This window comes from Equus asinus, chromosome 14 (genome assembly GCF_041296235.1).
Source record: "Equus asinus isolate D_3611 breed Donkey chromosome 14, EquAss-T2T_v2, whole genome shotgun sequence".
Lineage (NCBI taxonomy): Eukaryota > Metazoa > Chordata > Mammalia > Perissodactyla > Equidae > Equus > Equus asinus.
The window spans coordinates 49,074,857-49,090,334 of NC_091803.1; the positions used below are offsets into that span (position 1 = coordinate 49,074,857).

Sequence of the window (15,478 nt, forward strand, 5' to 3'; positions counted from 1 at the left end):
CCCCGAGCTCCACAGGTGCATGCTCCAGGTGCCACTCCCACAGTTTTCAGCCAGACTTTACAACCCGGTGTCTTCCTCCAGCTTCAGCGCAAACAAAAATAAAACTCTGTCCTGGGCTTGCACGAGAAGTGAGGCCTCACGACCCTGGCTAGCAGCGTGGCCCACACCTCGGTGCCTTTGAGGGTCAGCGCACAGAGCAGGCCCCGCCCAGACACACCGAACCCCGCAGGTCGTAAATCCCAGAAGCCTGACCGTGGTGTTCCCTGGGGGCCGGAGCCCCTCAGCGGCGGTGCAGGCCCTCGGAAAACAGCCCTCCTTCCAAGGAACTCCCCCATCGTAGGGGACCGCCAGCGTCGCAGTCACCGTATTCGTTCTGTGAGCCCCAGTGAAGCCCACGTGGGCCGAGGGCATGGCCCACTCGGGGCTCATGCCGCAGACTCAGGAGCCGCTGTGCCCAGTCTTCCAGCTCCTCGCTGACCGCACTGCGTGGTCCCCCCCATGCCAGGGTCCGATGCCTCCGTCGTGCACGTCCCTCCTCTTCACCACACCCCACCCGCGTGAGCTGAAGAGCCCCGGAATGTGAAGTCCCGCAATGGCAGGAGCCGCCCCGGCTTACGTTCTTCCCGTTTAAGAACCCGATATCCCCCACGTAGCCAGTGCCCAGGTCCCCACAGAGTGGCTGCTGCCACTGCTCCACCCAGGCTCCCACTGCCAAAGGTGTCGGTGCCGGCCAGGGAGCCACCCGCAGGTCTGCCGTCCCCGGGGCCAGGTCCTCCTGAGAAGAGGCGTCTGGCTCAGTCAACACTGCAGGACACAACATTACCCACAAAACTGGGGAAACACTCCCTTGTCCCAGGATGCGGTTTGTAAAGATCTGCTCCAACCACAGAAACACACGTTTAATCAAGAAACAGACCCTGCGAGCCCCGCTGGGCACGTGGGTGGAGAGCGAGGAGTGCCGCCACCACCCCACCTCTTGCAGGGCCTGCCCGGCTGTGGGGAGCCTGGCCTGCTGTGCTCGGACCCACACTCTGCCCTGAGGAGAACGTCGCATACGGCGCTCGGCCTGCCCGCTGCCGCCCTGACCCGGCCACGCTCCCCTCTGCACACGGCCGGCGGTTCCAGTGTCTCTCCCTCAAGAAAGAGCAGGCGGGTGGGCAGGTGCACCAGCCAGCTGTCGTCTTTCATGCTTTACACGCATCGTACAAGCAGCAGGGGCTGCCGTCGGGGTGGCACATGCGGGAGCTTCTGCTCAGGCTCCTGGAGAAGGCCCCGGGGACGCAGGGGCCCACGCCTCCTGGAGAGGGGATGACACCCGGGACGACCAGCCGTGATCCATCGGTGCAGGGATCCTGAGGAAGTGGCCCTTCCTGAGGATCGAGTAGAGCCCGTTCTCTCCCGTGCTGTGGGCTCCTTCCCTCCCCGGTGATTCTCGCGTCGGCATCCTGTCACCGCTGGGAGCCGGAGCCAGGAGGTCCCAGCACACACCCACACGCCACGTGGCTTTTCGGGAAGGGCCCAGCCGAAAAGCCTTGTCTGCACAGCTGGTGCCAGGTCCTCTGCGCTCGTCGGTCAGCCTTGGACAGCCCACTCCGAAGGGGCTGGGGCGGGGGCCATTCTGTCTGGAGGACCCTGCGGGCAGTCAGCACCACGTGACAGTGTACGGGGAGGCCACGTCCAGGGGGCATGTGCTGTGCTCACTCACCCGTGAGCAGGTGCCCAGGGCACCCCGCCTGCGTGCCTGCCATCTCGGGGCGAGGGCCTCCACCATCCAGCTCACCCAAGTGTCAGCCAAACCTTGGTGCTGGGGATGAGGATCTGAGGGGCTCAGCATAGCAGAAACCTCAGGAGAGACCAAATAAGGCCCAAAGGCGGTGGGAGCAGCTGCGCCCCATGCATGGCCGGCTGGCAACCTCGGCCCAGAACCGAGCTGGATGACGCCCTGGCTCAGGGGAGCTCGCGTGGCTGCCCAGTGCAGGCCTTACCTACTGCGCCCCAGGTTCTCGCCGGGTCCCCAGCAGGGGGGCCAGGTGCCATGATGATACTGCCGCTCACCCACAGATCCTGTCACCAGAAGCCCCAGCATGCCCATGGCTCCCCCAACCCGAGTGTCTCCAGGACCCAGAGGGAACAAGCGGCCTTTGAGCTCCCGCCTGACAGTCCTGCTGCCCACCTGCCCGCTGTGTCACCCACACGACCCTGCACTCCCCAGAGAAGACCCCCCCCATCGGTCTGCCTTCCGCATTCACAAGGGGGCGCAGGCATTAGTTGCTGGGAGCCCTGGGGAGAGGCAGGGTGAGGCCAGCTGTGCCCCCGAGAGCTGCGGAAATCTGCTCAGAACACAGGTGAACGTGATTGCCTGCGAGCCGGACGGGCACAGACGGGGTGGGTGAGACGGGCTCACGCATTTCAAGCTGTGCCCATCGAGGGCCCAGAGATGGCGAAACCCAGCCCAGGCTGGCTTCCCATGCAGCATCCAGGCAGAGGGCCCAGGGCTTCCGGGAGAAACGGCTGCGCCGAGGACAGGAGCAGGGAGGGGCATAGCTGACCCTGGGGTACTGTTAGTGCCAGAAAGCAGGGAAACACTCAGAGAGTGTACAGGCAAGTCAAAGTAAGTGACAGTGGAGCATCATCTCCCCTGAATAAGATAACCCCACGTCCGCACTGCACAGGCAGGGGCGCGGGGCACAGGGGCAGCTCTTCCTTACAGCAGACCCACATCTCTCCGTGTGGATGCCACGGAACCGTCGGCTGGCAGGAACCATCCGAGGACCCTGAAGCTGCCACGTTGGGTGTGGTGGGTCACCTCCCAGCCTGGACCTGCGCGGAGGAGATGCAGCTCTGTGGGGAGGACCTGCTGACACCCGCACCCGGAGATCCGGGCAGGCCCACCCTGGGCCCAGAAAGGATACACGTTCCCTCTGGGGTCTTCCTGCCAGACATGCCCCCAGGTCTGCCTCGAGGAGAGGGCTGCGGTGAGCTGTGCTCTGGAGCATTGGCATCCGAAACTCAGCCTGGGGCTGGACGCGCGAGCAAAGGCGGGAGCCGAGTCAGACCCCACGGGCAGGCCAGTGTCACAGCTCTGAGTCCCCGGTCACGACTGCCGTGCTGTGAGACGCCCTCCCAGTTGGGAGACTCAGAGTGGATCCGGGACACAGGGCTGCTCTCCAAGGGCCAGAAAGCACGCCATCGGGGCTGGGGGGTGGGGGGAGCACGGGGAGTCAGGCGCCCGGCTTTTCTGTATGTGTTCCTAACTTTTCTCTACCTCAGAAGTCAGGTCCAAACAAGTGAGCAGGAGAGCACTTTCCGGGGGCAGTGCCCTTCCCCGCGGCCGTCCTCCCTGGAGCCACCTCCACCCCTGAGCTGGGGCGGGAGCCACCGTTGTCATCATGTCCTCTTGCTGTCCTGAGTTTCAGGCGGGGGCTGTGCATTCTTCAGGACACCCAGGCCAGCGCGCTGTCACCAGTGCCCCTGTGAGTTCGGCGGTCACTCCCCGTGCCCACCACACGACAGGCCGCCAGCAGGACAGGCTCCTCCTTGTGTCCACAGCAAATCCAGGGTCAGGCTGCAGCCGTGCCCGTGCCGGGGGGCTAGGGACAGCTGGGGGACCCGCGTGGCCGGGGGCACCGTGATCCAGCAGCAGCTGCAGGAGGCCCTTCCTTCTGTGGGGCCTAAACTGTCTGTGACAGTAAAGCCCATTTATTGTCATCAGGAACATCGTTAAGTCTCAGAATTGGACCCTCGCTGGCACTGCCACTGTCAGCCATCTGTCTCCCTCTGACGGTGGACGTCACCGCCCCACATGGCAGCCTTTCTGTCTGCCCGGTGTGCATGTGCGTGTGCCTGCGTGTGTGAGTGCCTGCGTGGAGAACATGAGTCCCCAGGAGGGAGAAGGGCTGCTCTCAGGAGCCCTGTGTTCAGACTGCTCGGCAGTGTGAAGAGGCGCGAGGCCCAGGCCCGGCTCCCCTGCGTCTGCCTTCGGACCCCAGGCTCCCAGGCCTGGGGTGGGGGGACACAGTGGCCGCACCCCCTTCGTGGAACCGCAGCTCCCTCCAAAGGTGGGAAGGCGGGTCTGTGCAGGGCGACCCGTGCTGCTCGCCCACGCCTGGCTGTCAGCACCGGGTAACCTGCCCCAGCCCACACAGTGGGCCCCTGTGAGCGTGGTCGGCCGCGTGGCCTTCTGCGTGGTCTGCTCCTGGCCTCGGCTGCGGCTGCTGGGGGAGGACAGGGCCCTGTTGTCAGAGGTGCAGCCTGTCAGTTGGGCCCTAGGGCAGCCAGCATCACGGCTGAGTCAACACATGGGTCTCCCAGGGCATGCCGCACCCACCCACCCCGCACACGTGAGCCGGCCGTTCCCAGGATCACACACATGGGGCCGGGACCCCACCTCCCCCCCCCCCCCCCCCGCCTCCTAGCAGAAGTCCACCGCGTGGAGCCTTGGCCGGGACATGGGCTCCCTCAGTCCACTGCCATCCACATGCCCTGTCCCTTCACCCAGGCTCTGCGGGCACTGACGCAGCATCTGAGCTCCCATGTCACCAGGGCCACTGGGGGCTCCTAAAGGGGTCAGTATTGGAAGTGCAGTGCAGCAGGCAAGGGGAGAGGGCCGAGACATCATCGTCCCCTCTCCTGGGGACTCATGTCCTGGCAGCAGGTGAGCTGCTGGAGGAAGGGCTGTGGCGCCAGAGCCCCCTCCCCTCCTGGGCCAGCCAATGGGCACCGAGTGGGCGGGGCTGGGGCAGCGGGGTCCCCGGTGGGGCAGGTTCCCAGGCTCGCCTCATGGGCCTCCTTCTGTCCCACAGACGCAGCCAGTGCCCAACCCTGTGGCCTACTTCCTGCACCGCTCCCCGTGGTGGGTCCACCGCATCGAGACGCTGGGCAACCACTTCCTGGAGCTCGTGGTGCCCTTCTTCGTCTTCCTGGGGCGGCGGATGTGCGTCCTCCACGGGGTCTTACAGATCCTGTTCCAGGTGAGCCTGAGCCCACTCTAAACATGAGCATCCACTTGTCGGTTCCCAGGAAAAACGTTGGGACTTTCAATCCGTGTTGTGTTCCTTGTTTCTATTGAGTTGTAACGTGCACCCTGTGAAACGCACAGACCCTGAGTGATCTGACGAACGTGCGCCCCGCACATCCCGCCCCCCTGCAGATGAGAGGCGCCATGCCCCGCGCTCGGTGCCCTGCACGCTGGCTCGTCCTGCCTGCTCCGGACCCTCATGTCCGTGGGCACAGAGCGTGCCCATGCACAGAGCTGCCTCGCCGGCATCTTGGCGTGGGGTCCACGGGTGGTGGCGGCATGTGTGCTGGCCGCGCCTTTGTTTACTGAGCATGGTCCACGGCATGAACATGCTGCCGGTGGCGTCTCTGCTCCTCTCGCTGGACGTTTGGGGTTTCCAGGTTTTCACTGTTACGAGTAAACCTGCCGTCCTCCATGGCCGTCTTCTGCAGGGATGTCTGTCACAGGGCAGGTGTGTGTGGCTTTCCAGGCACCCCATTGTCCTTTCACCCCCTCCAGGGTGCGGGGAGCCCCACGTGCCCACGTCCTCACGAGCATTGTGCGGCTGGTCTTCCTCGTTGCTGTGCTGGTGGTGAAGAGTGGTGTCTGCTTGTGGCTTGCTGGTATCTCTGATGGGGACAGTGTCACGTTGAGTCTGACAGGAGGAGCTGTCATCTCTGCAGGATTGTGTCTTGTCCAGGACTGCGGAGCTGCTGCTGCAGCCACTTGAGATCCTCTGATCCCTCGGGAGACACGTGACGTCCACGTAATCACGTTTCCATGCGCACTTGGGCACGTTCGTTCCTAGGAACCTCATTTTTGTTGCTGATTTTGTAAATGGAACTTTTTTCACTGAAACGTCTCCCTGTCTGTCACCTGAGTGTGGAAATGCTGCTGGCTGCTTGTTGTCATCGTTCTCTGATAACCTCTCTGTGTGTATCTGTCCTCACCGTTGTCTGCAAGCCCTGGGAGATGCCCCCGTGAGTGACGGCGGCATCCTCGTCATTTCGCCAGCCGTCTTTCCATCTTCCGTCCTTCCTTGTCTGGGGGTCTGATGGCAGGTGCAGCGGGAGTGGGGCCTCCCCCAGTTGCTAAGAGGGTGCTCACAGCGCCCCCCGCCTGGTGGGAGCCTGCATCGGTCGTGGTTGGGCTTTGTGGCTGCCAGGCTCAGGATCTATTTCTGGCTCACCAGGAAGTCTTGTGTCGTTTGTTCGGGGCACTTTCATTCATGGATGGCTGTTGGACTGGAGCGAATGGTTTCTCTCCACGAGTTGTGAGGAGATCACGGGTTTTCCCTTTATTTTGTTAACGTGGTGAGTTGCACTAACTCCTAAGGCTGAGCCAGCTAACCTCCCTGGGTTACACTCCGCACGGCCACACTGTGTGTTTTCAGTCACTGGGAACCACTCGCTCCCTCTGGTTCTGTGGGTCGTCAGTGGACATGACCAGTCTGTCGTGTTCTGTCCACACGGCCGTGCTGGCTCGCTGTGTCAGGCTTTTACTCTCACTACACAGAGCTCCTCGAGGGCATCTCTGAAGGAGGGGGGACACTGCTTCTGCATGCGCCGCCGGGCCTCACAGGGCCTTTGTGACTCGTCAGCACCCTTCCCAGCTGTCAGACGTGGAGGCAGTTTTAATAGCAAACCCTTTCCTGGGAATTTGTCGGTTTTGTCCGTTTTCAAATTTACTGGCCAAACAGAAGGCGCAGTGTTCTTTTATTTGCAGAGTCTGGGTTTGTGTCCTGTCTCCGTGCGCCGCGGTCAGGGCACAGGGCAGGACCCGTCTTCCACCCACGTTCGCCTCCGTCTCTCCACCACTGCCGTTGGCTTTGCCTTCTCATCCCGGTGTTTTCTTCTTGTCCCATCCAGCTTTCTTTTGAGCTTTTTCTCTTTCTGTTATCTTCTTTCCCCAAATTAGCAAGTTACACCTCTATCTCTCTCAAGTGACTTCATGCCAGCTCAGACCCAAGAGTCTGGTTCACCCCCATCTGTGCGCTGTGCGAGCTCGAAGGCCCCGCCTGCTCTCCCTGCTTCAGGGTTTCAGCTCTAATTTGTTTGGTTTTCTACTTAGTGGCCTTCTTTTCAGAACCGTTTTAGGTTCACAGAAAAACTGAGCGGAGAGTACGGTCTTGTTGCGCCTGCGGTTTCCTGTCGTGACCGTCATGCTATTCGTTGGTTCCAGCTAACAGCCAGCGCTGGTGCCGTCTCAGTAACAGAAGCCCGGCGTTCGTTGGGGCCCCTCCTGCTGTGACGTCGGGCATCCAGCCTGTGGTGTCACACACAGAAGTCACTGCCCGAAACCCCTGCGCGTGTCCGCCTCCCGCCTCCCGAGCCCCTGACAGCCACACCTGTTTACCGTCTCCACAGTCCTGCCTTTTCCAGAATGCTGCGCCGCAGGAATCATCCAGGATGGAGCCTCTCCAGACTGGCCTCTCTCGCCTCGTCGTATACCTGGAGGTTCCTCGTGTCTTCTCCTGGCTTGAGAGCTCATTTCTTTTCATTGCTGAGTGATATTCCATTGTCTGGATGCACCACAGTTTATCCATAAATGGTCTGGGTTTGGCTGGGGGCCACAGCCCTGTCTGGCCAGTGACCCTTGCTCCCTTAGCCTCCAATGAGGGACACCCCCAGGAGGCCGGGGACGCCCTGCACCGTGCCTGCCCCATGCACCCTTTGGCCCTGTGGCACCATGGTTCTGAGCTAGTGGGAGGAGGCTCCGGGCAGAGGCTTGAGCATCCTTGAGAGTGTCCAGCATGGGCGCCGCCTCACGCTGGGCCTCCCTTTATCACCCAAGGATGCCAAGCCCGTGACTCCTGCCTTCCCCTCCTGGTGGAGAACATGGGTCCGGTTTCTGAGGCGGCTTGGAGGACCCGGCCTGGCACACAGCCTTGGCAGGAATGCAGGTCTGCTCAGACCTCATGGTCATCACAGTGACCGAGAACCACGTGAAGCTGTGGGGCATTAATTAGCCACTGCTGCAGCTACTTTTACAAGCCATGGACCAGCGGGACCCCCTTGGGGCCACAGAGTCAACTGGGCCGGCAGGGACCGCCCAGGGTCCCATGGCTGCACTGGCCAGTTTCTGCCTACTGCTTTCTCTCAAATGATCCAAAGGCCGGCTTTGACAAGCTCCAGTGTAAAGCAACGGTCATACCACTTGAAAAGGTAATTGAAGGGAGATTGAGCTACTAATGTGGGTGGAAAGGGTTCAGCTACTTGGAAATAGGATTTGGGAAGATATTTGCATTGACCATTGAACCAGCAGCCTCGAAATACCCTTGTTTCTTCATATTGCACTTGGCACGAGTCTCGAGGCGCATCAGGACGAGGACCAGCTACCTGGACCTCACCTGGCAGCAGGTCAGAATCCTGGCCTGGGGCGCCGTGCATCCACTGCAGGGGACCACCCAGACATGAGGCTCAGGTCTCAGGCATGGACGGCTCCCAGCAAGGCTGGGTCTCAACCAGGTTCTGGGGTCTACTGACTTGATGGACAGTGGTAGATGGTGCTGGGCAGTGGTGGCACAGGAACACTGGGCACAGGAGGGCCAGAGCTGGACCTCGAAGGGCCTTGCCGCCAACCTGCGGCTCTGGACATTACTCCAGAAGGCCAGCCCACACGCTTGCCTTCTGTTTCCCAAAGGCCCTGGTTCAGGTGTGTCCCTGGCATTGTCCTCTCCAGCCCCACTCTGTGCCTAGGATGAGGCAGGAGAAGCCCAGGGCTGCAGCTCTTCTCTGAGGCCTGCTCTGGTGCCCTCTTAGGGGCCAGGCCTCAGCTGTCAGAGCGGAGAGGCCGGGGGATCAGCTGGCCCAGCTGCGATGTGTGGGGCCGCCGGGCGCCGTCTCATGGCAGGCATGCGCCTCTCTGTGGGTCTGCGGCACAGGCCAGGAGCATCCATCCCCAGGGAGTGGCACTGTGTTATGAGTGCCTGGGTCTGTGTGGGGCCCTGCAGGGCTGCGCTCCTGTCTCTGCGCCCATGACCCCGAGGGGCGGCTCTGGTTGTTTGCTTCCCTTCGTTCCTTCGGGAGAGGATGTGAGTGTGCTCATCTCCTCCCACACTCGGTTTACACAGCTGTTCTGGAGGGTTCTGCAAGGCCACGGGGTCCCTTGTCTCCTTGGAGAGGTGCGTGTGAGAAGTGAAGGAGAGCCGTACCACCGCAGTCTCAGACCCCACTCTCATTGCCAGGGAGAGACCCTGGCGGGGACGGTCATTGGCTCCCACTGTGGGGCCGGGCAAGACGTCCCGTCCTGGCGTGGGAGTGGGCGTTCGTCAGCCGTGGCTCCTGGTCAGCGCAGAGGCTCATCCTAGATGCCAGACCAGGTTCTCCTTCCTCACCTGCCACGTGTCCTGCTCTTTCTAATCTCTGTGACATTGGCCAGAGTCCCGGGGACAACTCACAGGGGGGCCAGCCCCTGAGTGGCCCACCCAGAGCTGGGATCACAGGGTAACTGCCCTGGGCTCCTGGCCCCAGAACAGCGCCCATGAGCACGTGTATATCCGCCGTGAGGCTTTTGAGCTGAGAGCCAGCAGGGGAGTTCCAGAAATCCATGCCCTTCCTTTGCGGGGTCGGGTCGCTGTTGGCTCATCCCGGAACATCTGCGCGGTGTCTCCTGGGCCCGAGATTCCTGCCTCATAGCTCATCTTCCTGCCTGGTCTCGGGGCCTCCCTCCACCCGGCCGGTGTAAACATGGATGGACGGGGTGATGGGTTCATTTCCCTCTGAGAAGACGCTGCAGCGATGCTGAAAAGGAACAAGGAAGATGAGACCTGTCGGCGCACGGGGGCCACGCACTTGACGCCACGTGTCATTGTCCGTATTAAGAAACAGCCATCCAGATGGACAAGGGATGAGGGGTCGCCTGCGAGGGCTCTGAGCCCCGCCTCTGATGTCCCCAGGGCCGCGCTTCTGAGTCCTCAGAGCCCCTGTTGCATTAGCAGAACCGGTGTTTCGTCCCCATGCTGTGCTGTTGGGCTAGCTGTCTGGGTCACGCCCCCAGCGGGCTCACGTTGCAGTGACCTGGGGGTCTTTGGGAATGTGCGCATGCCAGGGCCCCACCTGAGCCCCCTGAGGCAGGACCCACAGGAGGGCCAGGCGTTGCTCAGAAGTCCTAGAGGGCCACATGGGCAGTTGGTGGTCTTTTGACGCCTGTTCCCAAGTTCTCACCCAGATAAAACTAGCAGGCCTCCACAGTCCTGTCATGCTGGAACATTCTGGATCATGGGTGTGTGGACCAGCTATCAGGGGCCTCAGCCCTCCCGCTCCACAGACCCTCCCCGCCATGTTACTTCAAAGCCACTCAGCGTCTTCCTGCCGTGTTGGGGGGTCAGGGCTGCCAGGTCACCTTGTCCAGGACGTTCCTTCATCTGCGCGGTTTCTGGCCATCTGGCCCTGCAGGGCACAGGGCTGACGGCACCCCACCCTCGGCTCCAGGGGGTGGGGCCAAGCCAGTAGCCAGGGGGACGGCACCAAGTGCAGGTTGGCCTGACACGGACCCACATCAGAGGCAGCTCGGTGGGGGCTGGCGCTCCAGCATCTGTCCAGAGAAATGACCCTCCCTGGGCCAGCCCCACGCAGCTCCTGCCCCTGAGTCTGCAGCCAGAGCTGAAGGTCCCCAGGCAGAGGGCTGAGGGCAGACCGACACAACCTCCTTGGGGAGCAGGACCGGGTCACCGGGCATGGGTTCAGTACCACCATCCACCAGGGTAACAGTACCAAATGGGCAGCAGTGCCGCCCGGAAGCTCGGGAAGAAGGCTCGAGTCCCAGGCGCCTCGGCCCCGGGCTGTGCTGTGCAGCCAAGATCCCAGAGAAGGGGACACAGAGAGGGGGCCGAGCGCCTTGGTGTCTCCCCTCGGTCACTTGCTGCTGCAGCTGAGGAAGCCTGAGGGGCAGGCAGAGCACCCGAGCTCTCGTTGGTTGAGGTCAGAGCCCACAGGAGGAGGGACAGTGACAGGGACCGCTCCAGCCCATCCTGGGCAAGCTTGGCCCAGGCCGACCACAGGGCAGTGTGAGGGAGGCTGGAGCTGGAGCCACCAGGTGCAGGACCCCAAAGGGCTCAGCTCCCAGCCCGACACCCTCCTCATGTGGAAGAGGGGGCTGCCAGGGCTCTGAGCCACCCCCCTGCTGGTGCCACAGTCCCAGCGGCAGCCAAGGCCCAGCCTCAGCGGCCTTCAGCGCAAGCCCAGCCTGCCTAGGGCAGCCCCGCCATCTCGGACCAGGGACCTGACTGACGGTGAGCAGAGCTGGCAGGAGAGGCTGCCTGCGGGGGTGGGCTGGGCCGTCTCTGGCACAGGGGGTCTGTTAACATCATAGACAGTGAAGAGTAAGAAATAATTATTTTTGGGCTCAGAACCAGGAAAACTAGTTTTCCAAATTAACCTAGGGAGAGTCACGAATCCACGATGTCTCTTGTCATACATCCTAAAACTCCGTCGTGATCCACAGAACTGAGGCGCCGTCCACAGCCCAGCATCTGTTCCTCATGTTCCTCCCACTGTGGGGACCAAGGCCCGGATTTAGTTAAAATTCAGAAATGAAGGGCTGGGGTGTCATCTGCATTTTGCTGAGTGAGGTGGGTCTGCTCCCCGAGACCCGGGCTGGGCTGGCCGCACAGAGAGCCACGTCCCTGCCACCATCCGTGGGGATATGCCCGGGGGGTGCCCCCATCCGTGCGTCTGTCACCCCGACTCCGCATGCAGCTCTGGCCGTCTGACCACCTGGCTCTCTGGCTGTGAGCCTGCAGCATCCCCTTCGTGGCCATCTGCACGACAGCGCCAGATCAGCATCGCCCTCGGGGCCGCGGGAGCCCTGCTGTCGGGTCCTGCGCGGGCAGCCAGCTCTGCCCATCCAGTGACAACTGCCCGCCAAGGCCTTGTTTCCAGAGATGTGGCCGTGTGGTGACGGGGCAGGTGCACTGACGCATTGAACTTAGTGAAGTTTTCTTTTCCCTCTTGTCTTCGTGGTGATTTTCCCATTTTCATGGTGACTTGGTCTCCGTGTCGCCTCCTCTCTCTCGAAGTCCCTCCCCAAGTGGCCCTCTGGCCGCTCTTCTCAGGCGACTGGTGCGGCTGGAGGCTGTCCCGTCCCCTTCGTTTCCTGTGGGCCCAGCCGCTGACCTGCAGCTCCCACTGTCGTTTCCTCTTTGCTGAGGCAGCCGGGTCCCTGTAGACACCTGAGCCGTGCCCGCGTGGCCCCGCATGCCCGCACCCCCCGTCAGCCTTGACACTGGACCCCCTGCCGCCCGCACTCTCCAGTCTTCCCCCTCATGGTCTAGAAGGCGCAGCGGCTCTTCCCAGGACCCTGCTACTCAGCTGCTGGCCAGGAGGCCAAGTCCCTTGTAGGGTAACCCTCACGGGAAACACCCTGTGGATCACCAGTTAGCACCAAGTCCTGAGAGGTGAGCCCACTGGGTCCGGGGCACGGGGCAGGCCCCAGCCTCCCTGGTCCCCATTTTTGGAGGGATTTTTCCGTCACACCAGTTTGTCAGCAGGCACGTTTGGTCTTCCTGGACCCTGTGTCGTCCAGGCTCACCCCGGATCCTGCGCCAGAACCAGCTGGGGCCATTCGAGGCCTCTGAGGAGGGGCAGTGCCCAGCCTTGCGGACAGCCGCCTGGCGAACAGCCCTGGGGTGGCCCCATCCTCGTGGCCTCTGTCAAAGTTCAGGCAGATGGGCTCCATCGACACCACGCCCAAGGGAAGGCGGGCCTGCACACAACACAGGAACCATCACACCCGTCCCTGTGGGTGCCCAGGCCCAAGGGACGGCCTTGAGTGTGGTCACTCGGGTGTGGAGGACAGGGCAGCAGACAGACAGGCACAGGACACACGGCTTCCCCCAACCCTGATCCAGGAGAGCGCAGGAGCCCCATCCAGCCCCACGTGAGCCAGGCACAGTCCTCAACATCCAGGGCCTGTGGAGCTGGCGAGGGTGGTGCCAGCCAGGCCGCAGGTCCCCAGACGCCCTCACCTCTAGTGGCAGGGCCCTCCCCAGCACAGGCCCTCACCACAGGGTCCGTGGGGCTTGTCCATAAGGCTCGCTGCTGCCTCCAGGAGGGGACTGAGGCCGGAATCACCGTGTCAGCGGGCTGGGTCTTCACTCGAGGCTCCGGGAAGAACCTGCCTCCGAGATCATCTAGAGTGAGGACGTCCCTGGGGCTGGTCTGAGAGATGCCAGGGTCTGTGGCCTGGGGAGGGGCGTGGGGCCTGGACCACGTGCATCAGCACAGGCATCCCACGTGTGCCTCTGGGAAAGGACTGGAACACCTCTGGGCGTGGAACCCGGGCGTCACTGCCAAGTTGCTCGGTCCTGGCAGAGCAAGTGAGATATGGATGGCCGGAGCGGGTGGTCTGCTACCCACAGAGGACCCTGAGCCACGATGTCTGGGCAGGACCTGCCACAGACGGTGGTCCTTGGTCTTGGCTCAGCCCAGGCTGAGGTGCCGCCCATCCCTCCAGGTGGTCCTCATCATCAGCGGGAACCTGAGCTTCCTGAACTGGCTGACCATCGTGCCCAGCATCGCCTGCTTCGATGACGCCACCTTGGGCTTCCTGTTTCCCTCTGGGCCAGGTGGCCTCAAGGATCAAGTCCTGAAGATGCAGAAGAAGGAAGGTCAAGGGGTCCAGCCCATGCCAAGATACGGTGGGTAGACCCCCGAAGGTGGGATGTGGCCTCGGGTGGCCTGCCTGGTCTTCTTGTCCCGTCAACACGGTGTTGACACACCCAGCCCTCCTGCTGGCCCTGTCAGCCATTGGAGACAGGATGGCATCTCGCATGCTCTGAGCGTGAGTCACTCCCGTCTGCTCCATGTGGACCTCGTGTCCTCGTCCTTGGGAATGGAGGCACAGTGACCTCAGGACACTGCTCTGTCCCCAGGACCCGAACTGCTGGCCCTGGGGGTGCTGCACATCCCTAGTGAGTGACGGCCCAGCCCACCTTACGAGGGCAGTTGTCGTGCCTCGGTTTCCACAGCAGCCTTGGCGTGGGGAGAGGGGCTGTGGACAGGGTCCCTTCCCAGACTCCCGGACGGGGGTCCAGCGGCCTCTCCCTTGGCTTCCTTGAGTCTGGGGGGCCGGCCAAGGCTCCTCCCTGAGGTCGGATGCCGGGCCTGGGGGCTCACCCGCTGCCTTGCCCTCTCCGGCCAGGCTGCATGGTGCGGCAGGCGGTCAACCTTGCGATGAGCGTCCTGGTCGCCTGGCTCAGCATCCCTGTGGTCCTCAACCTGCTGAGTCCCAAGCAAGTCATGAACAGCTCCTTCAACCCCCTCAGAATCGTCAACACGTACGGGGCCTTTGGAAGGTACCACGCTGAGCTTCTCATCTCCTCACCCCATCCGCCGGGTGGCCATGCAGGTCCCAAGGCTGCTGAGGGAGAACAGGCTGGACCAGCCACATGGGCAATCTCGGTCCGGGGCGCGGTCGCGAGGTCTGCTCTACGCCCTGTTGGGGAGGCGTACACTGTGTGGGGCAGGCCGCTCCCACCTGCTCCTCCTCCCCCACAGTCTGCTTGGGAGGGGGCCCGGGGTGGAGGGTGCAGTGCCCTGACTCAGCCTCCCCAACAGCATCACCAAGGAGCGCACGGAGGTCATCCTGCAGGGCACGGCCAGCCCCAACGCCAGCGCGCCGGACGCCGTGTGGGAGGACTACGAATTCAAGTGCAAGCCGGGCGACCTGAGGAGGCGGCCGTGCCTCATCTCCCCCTACCACCACCGCCTCGACTGGCTCATGTGGTTCGCGGCCTTCCAGGTGGGCCCTCTCCTTCCCTCCCGCCGCGTCCTGGGTATTCTTGGCGGGCAGTGGACGGCGGGCTTCGGGCACTCCAGTGTCCTTGAGGCTGCAGCGGCCCCGGAAACGCCCTCAAGTGGCTGGCGGGGAAGGCAGGCAGGGTTGAGATCAGACCCCGCAGAGATGACATTAAGCCCACGTGGCACGCAGTCTGCTGGCGCCTGTGCAGCTGCCGCCCGCCTTACGGCCCACCCGGGCTCGCTGATGTGGATCAGGCGAAGGACCAGCATCCGGCGTCCACTGTGGAGCATTGTCTTGGGCTCCCGCACTGCCCCTCAGGGGAACACACCCCACACGCCCTCTGAGCCCAGGACCAGGACCCAAGGCCGGGCACAGCGTGTGACGACACATGACAACACTGTGCCCGGTTCCTCCCCAAGGCCGCCTCCCCTCCGATCTTTCTTGTGCGCCCACCGCACACACAACAGGCGAGAAGGGGAAGCAGGCAGCCCCTCTGGAGGGACCTGAACCCAAGAAACGGGTGGGCACCAGGGCAGCCCACCCTGCGGGAGGCCAACCCCACACCATGGCCTGAGCACCCGTCCTTGTCATCCCAGACCTACGAGCACAACGAGTGGATCCTCCACCTAGCGGGCAAGCTCCTGGTCAACGACGCCCAGACCCTGTCGCTGCTGGCCTTCAACCCTTTTGCAGGCAGGGCCCCGCCCAGGTGAGACTCGCCACCTCGGCCCCAGCCACCTG

At 62.9% G+C, this 15,478-nt stretch overlaps 1 protein-coding gene across 5 annotated transcripts in view; it reads left to right on the top strand.

Annotated features, from left to right (window-relative positions):
• The window catches only part of LMF1 (lipase maturation factor 1), a 116,814-nt gene that overhangs the window by 77,417 nt on the left and 23,919 nt on the right, over positions 1–15,478 (top strand). For all 5 annotated transcript variants that reach the window (XR_011494397.1, XR_011494395.1, XR_011494396.1 and 2 more), the window contains exons 6-10: positions 4,803–4,970; positions 13,451–13,634; positions 14,138–14,291; positions 14,554–14,737; positions 15,334–15,446. Coding sequence is in view for 1 of the 5 variants with exons in the window: in XM_044747608.2 (XP_044603543.2) it covers positions 4,803–4,970; positions 13,451–13,634; positions 14,138–14,291; positions 14,554–14,737; positions 15,334–15,446 (803 nt within the window). In the remaining 4 variants the exon portion in view is untranslated. The remainder of the gene's footprint in view (positions 1–4,802; positions 4,971–13,450; positions 13,635–14,137; positions 14,292–14,553; positions 14,738–15,333; positions 15,447–15,478) is intronic.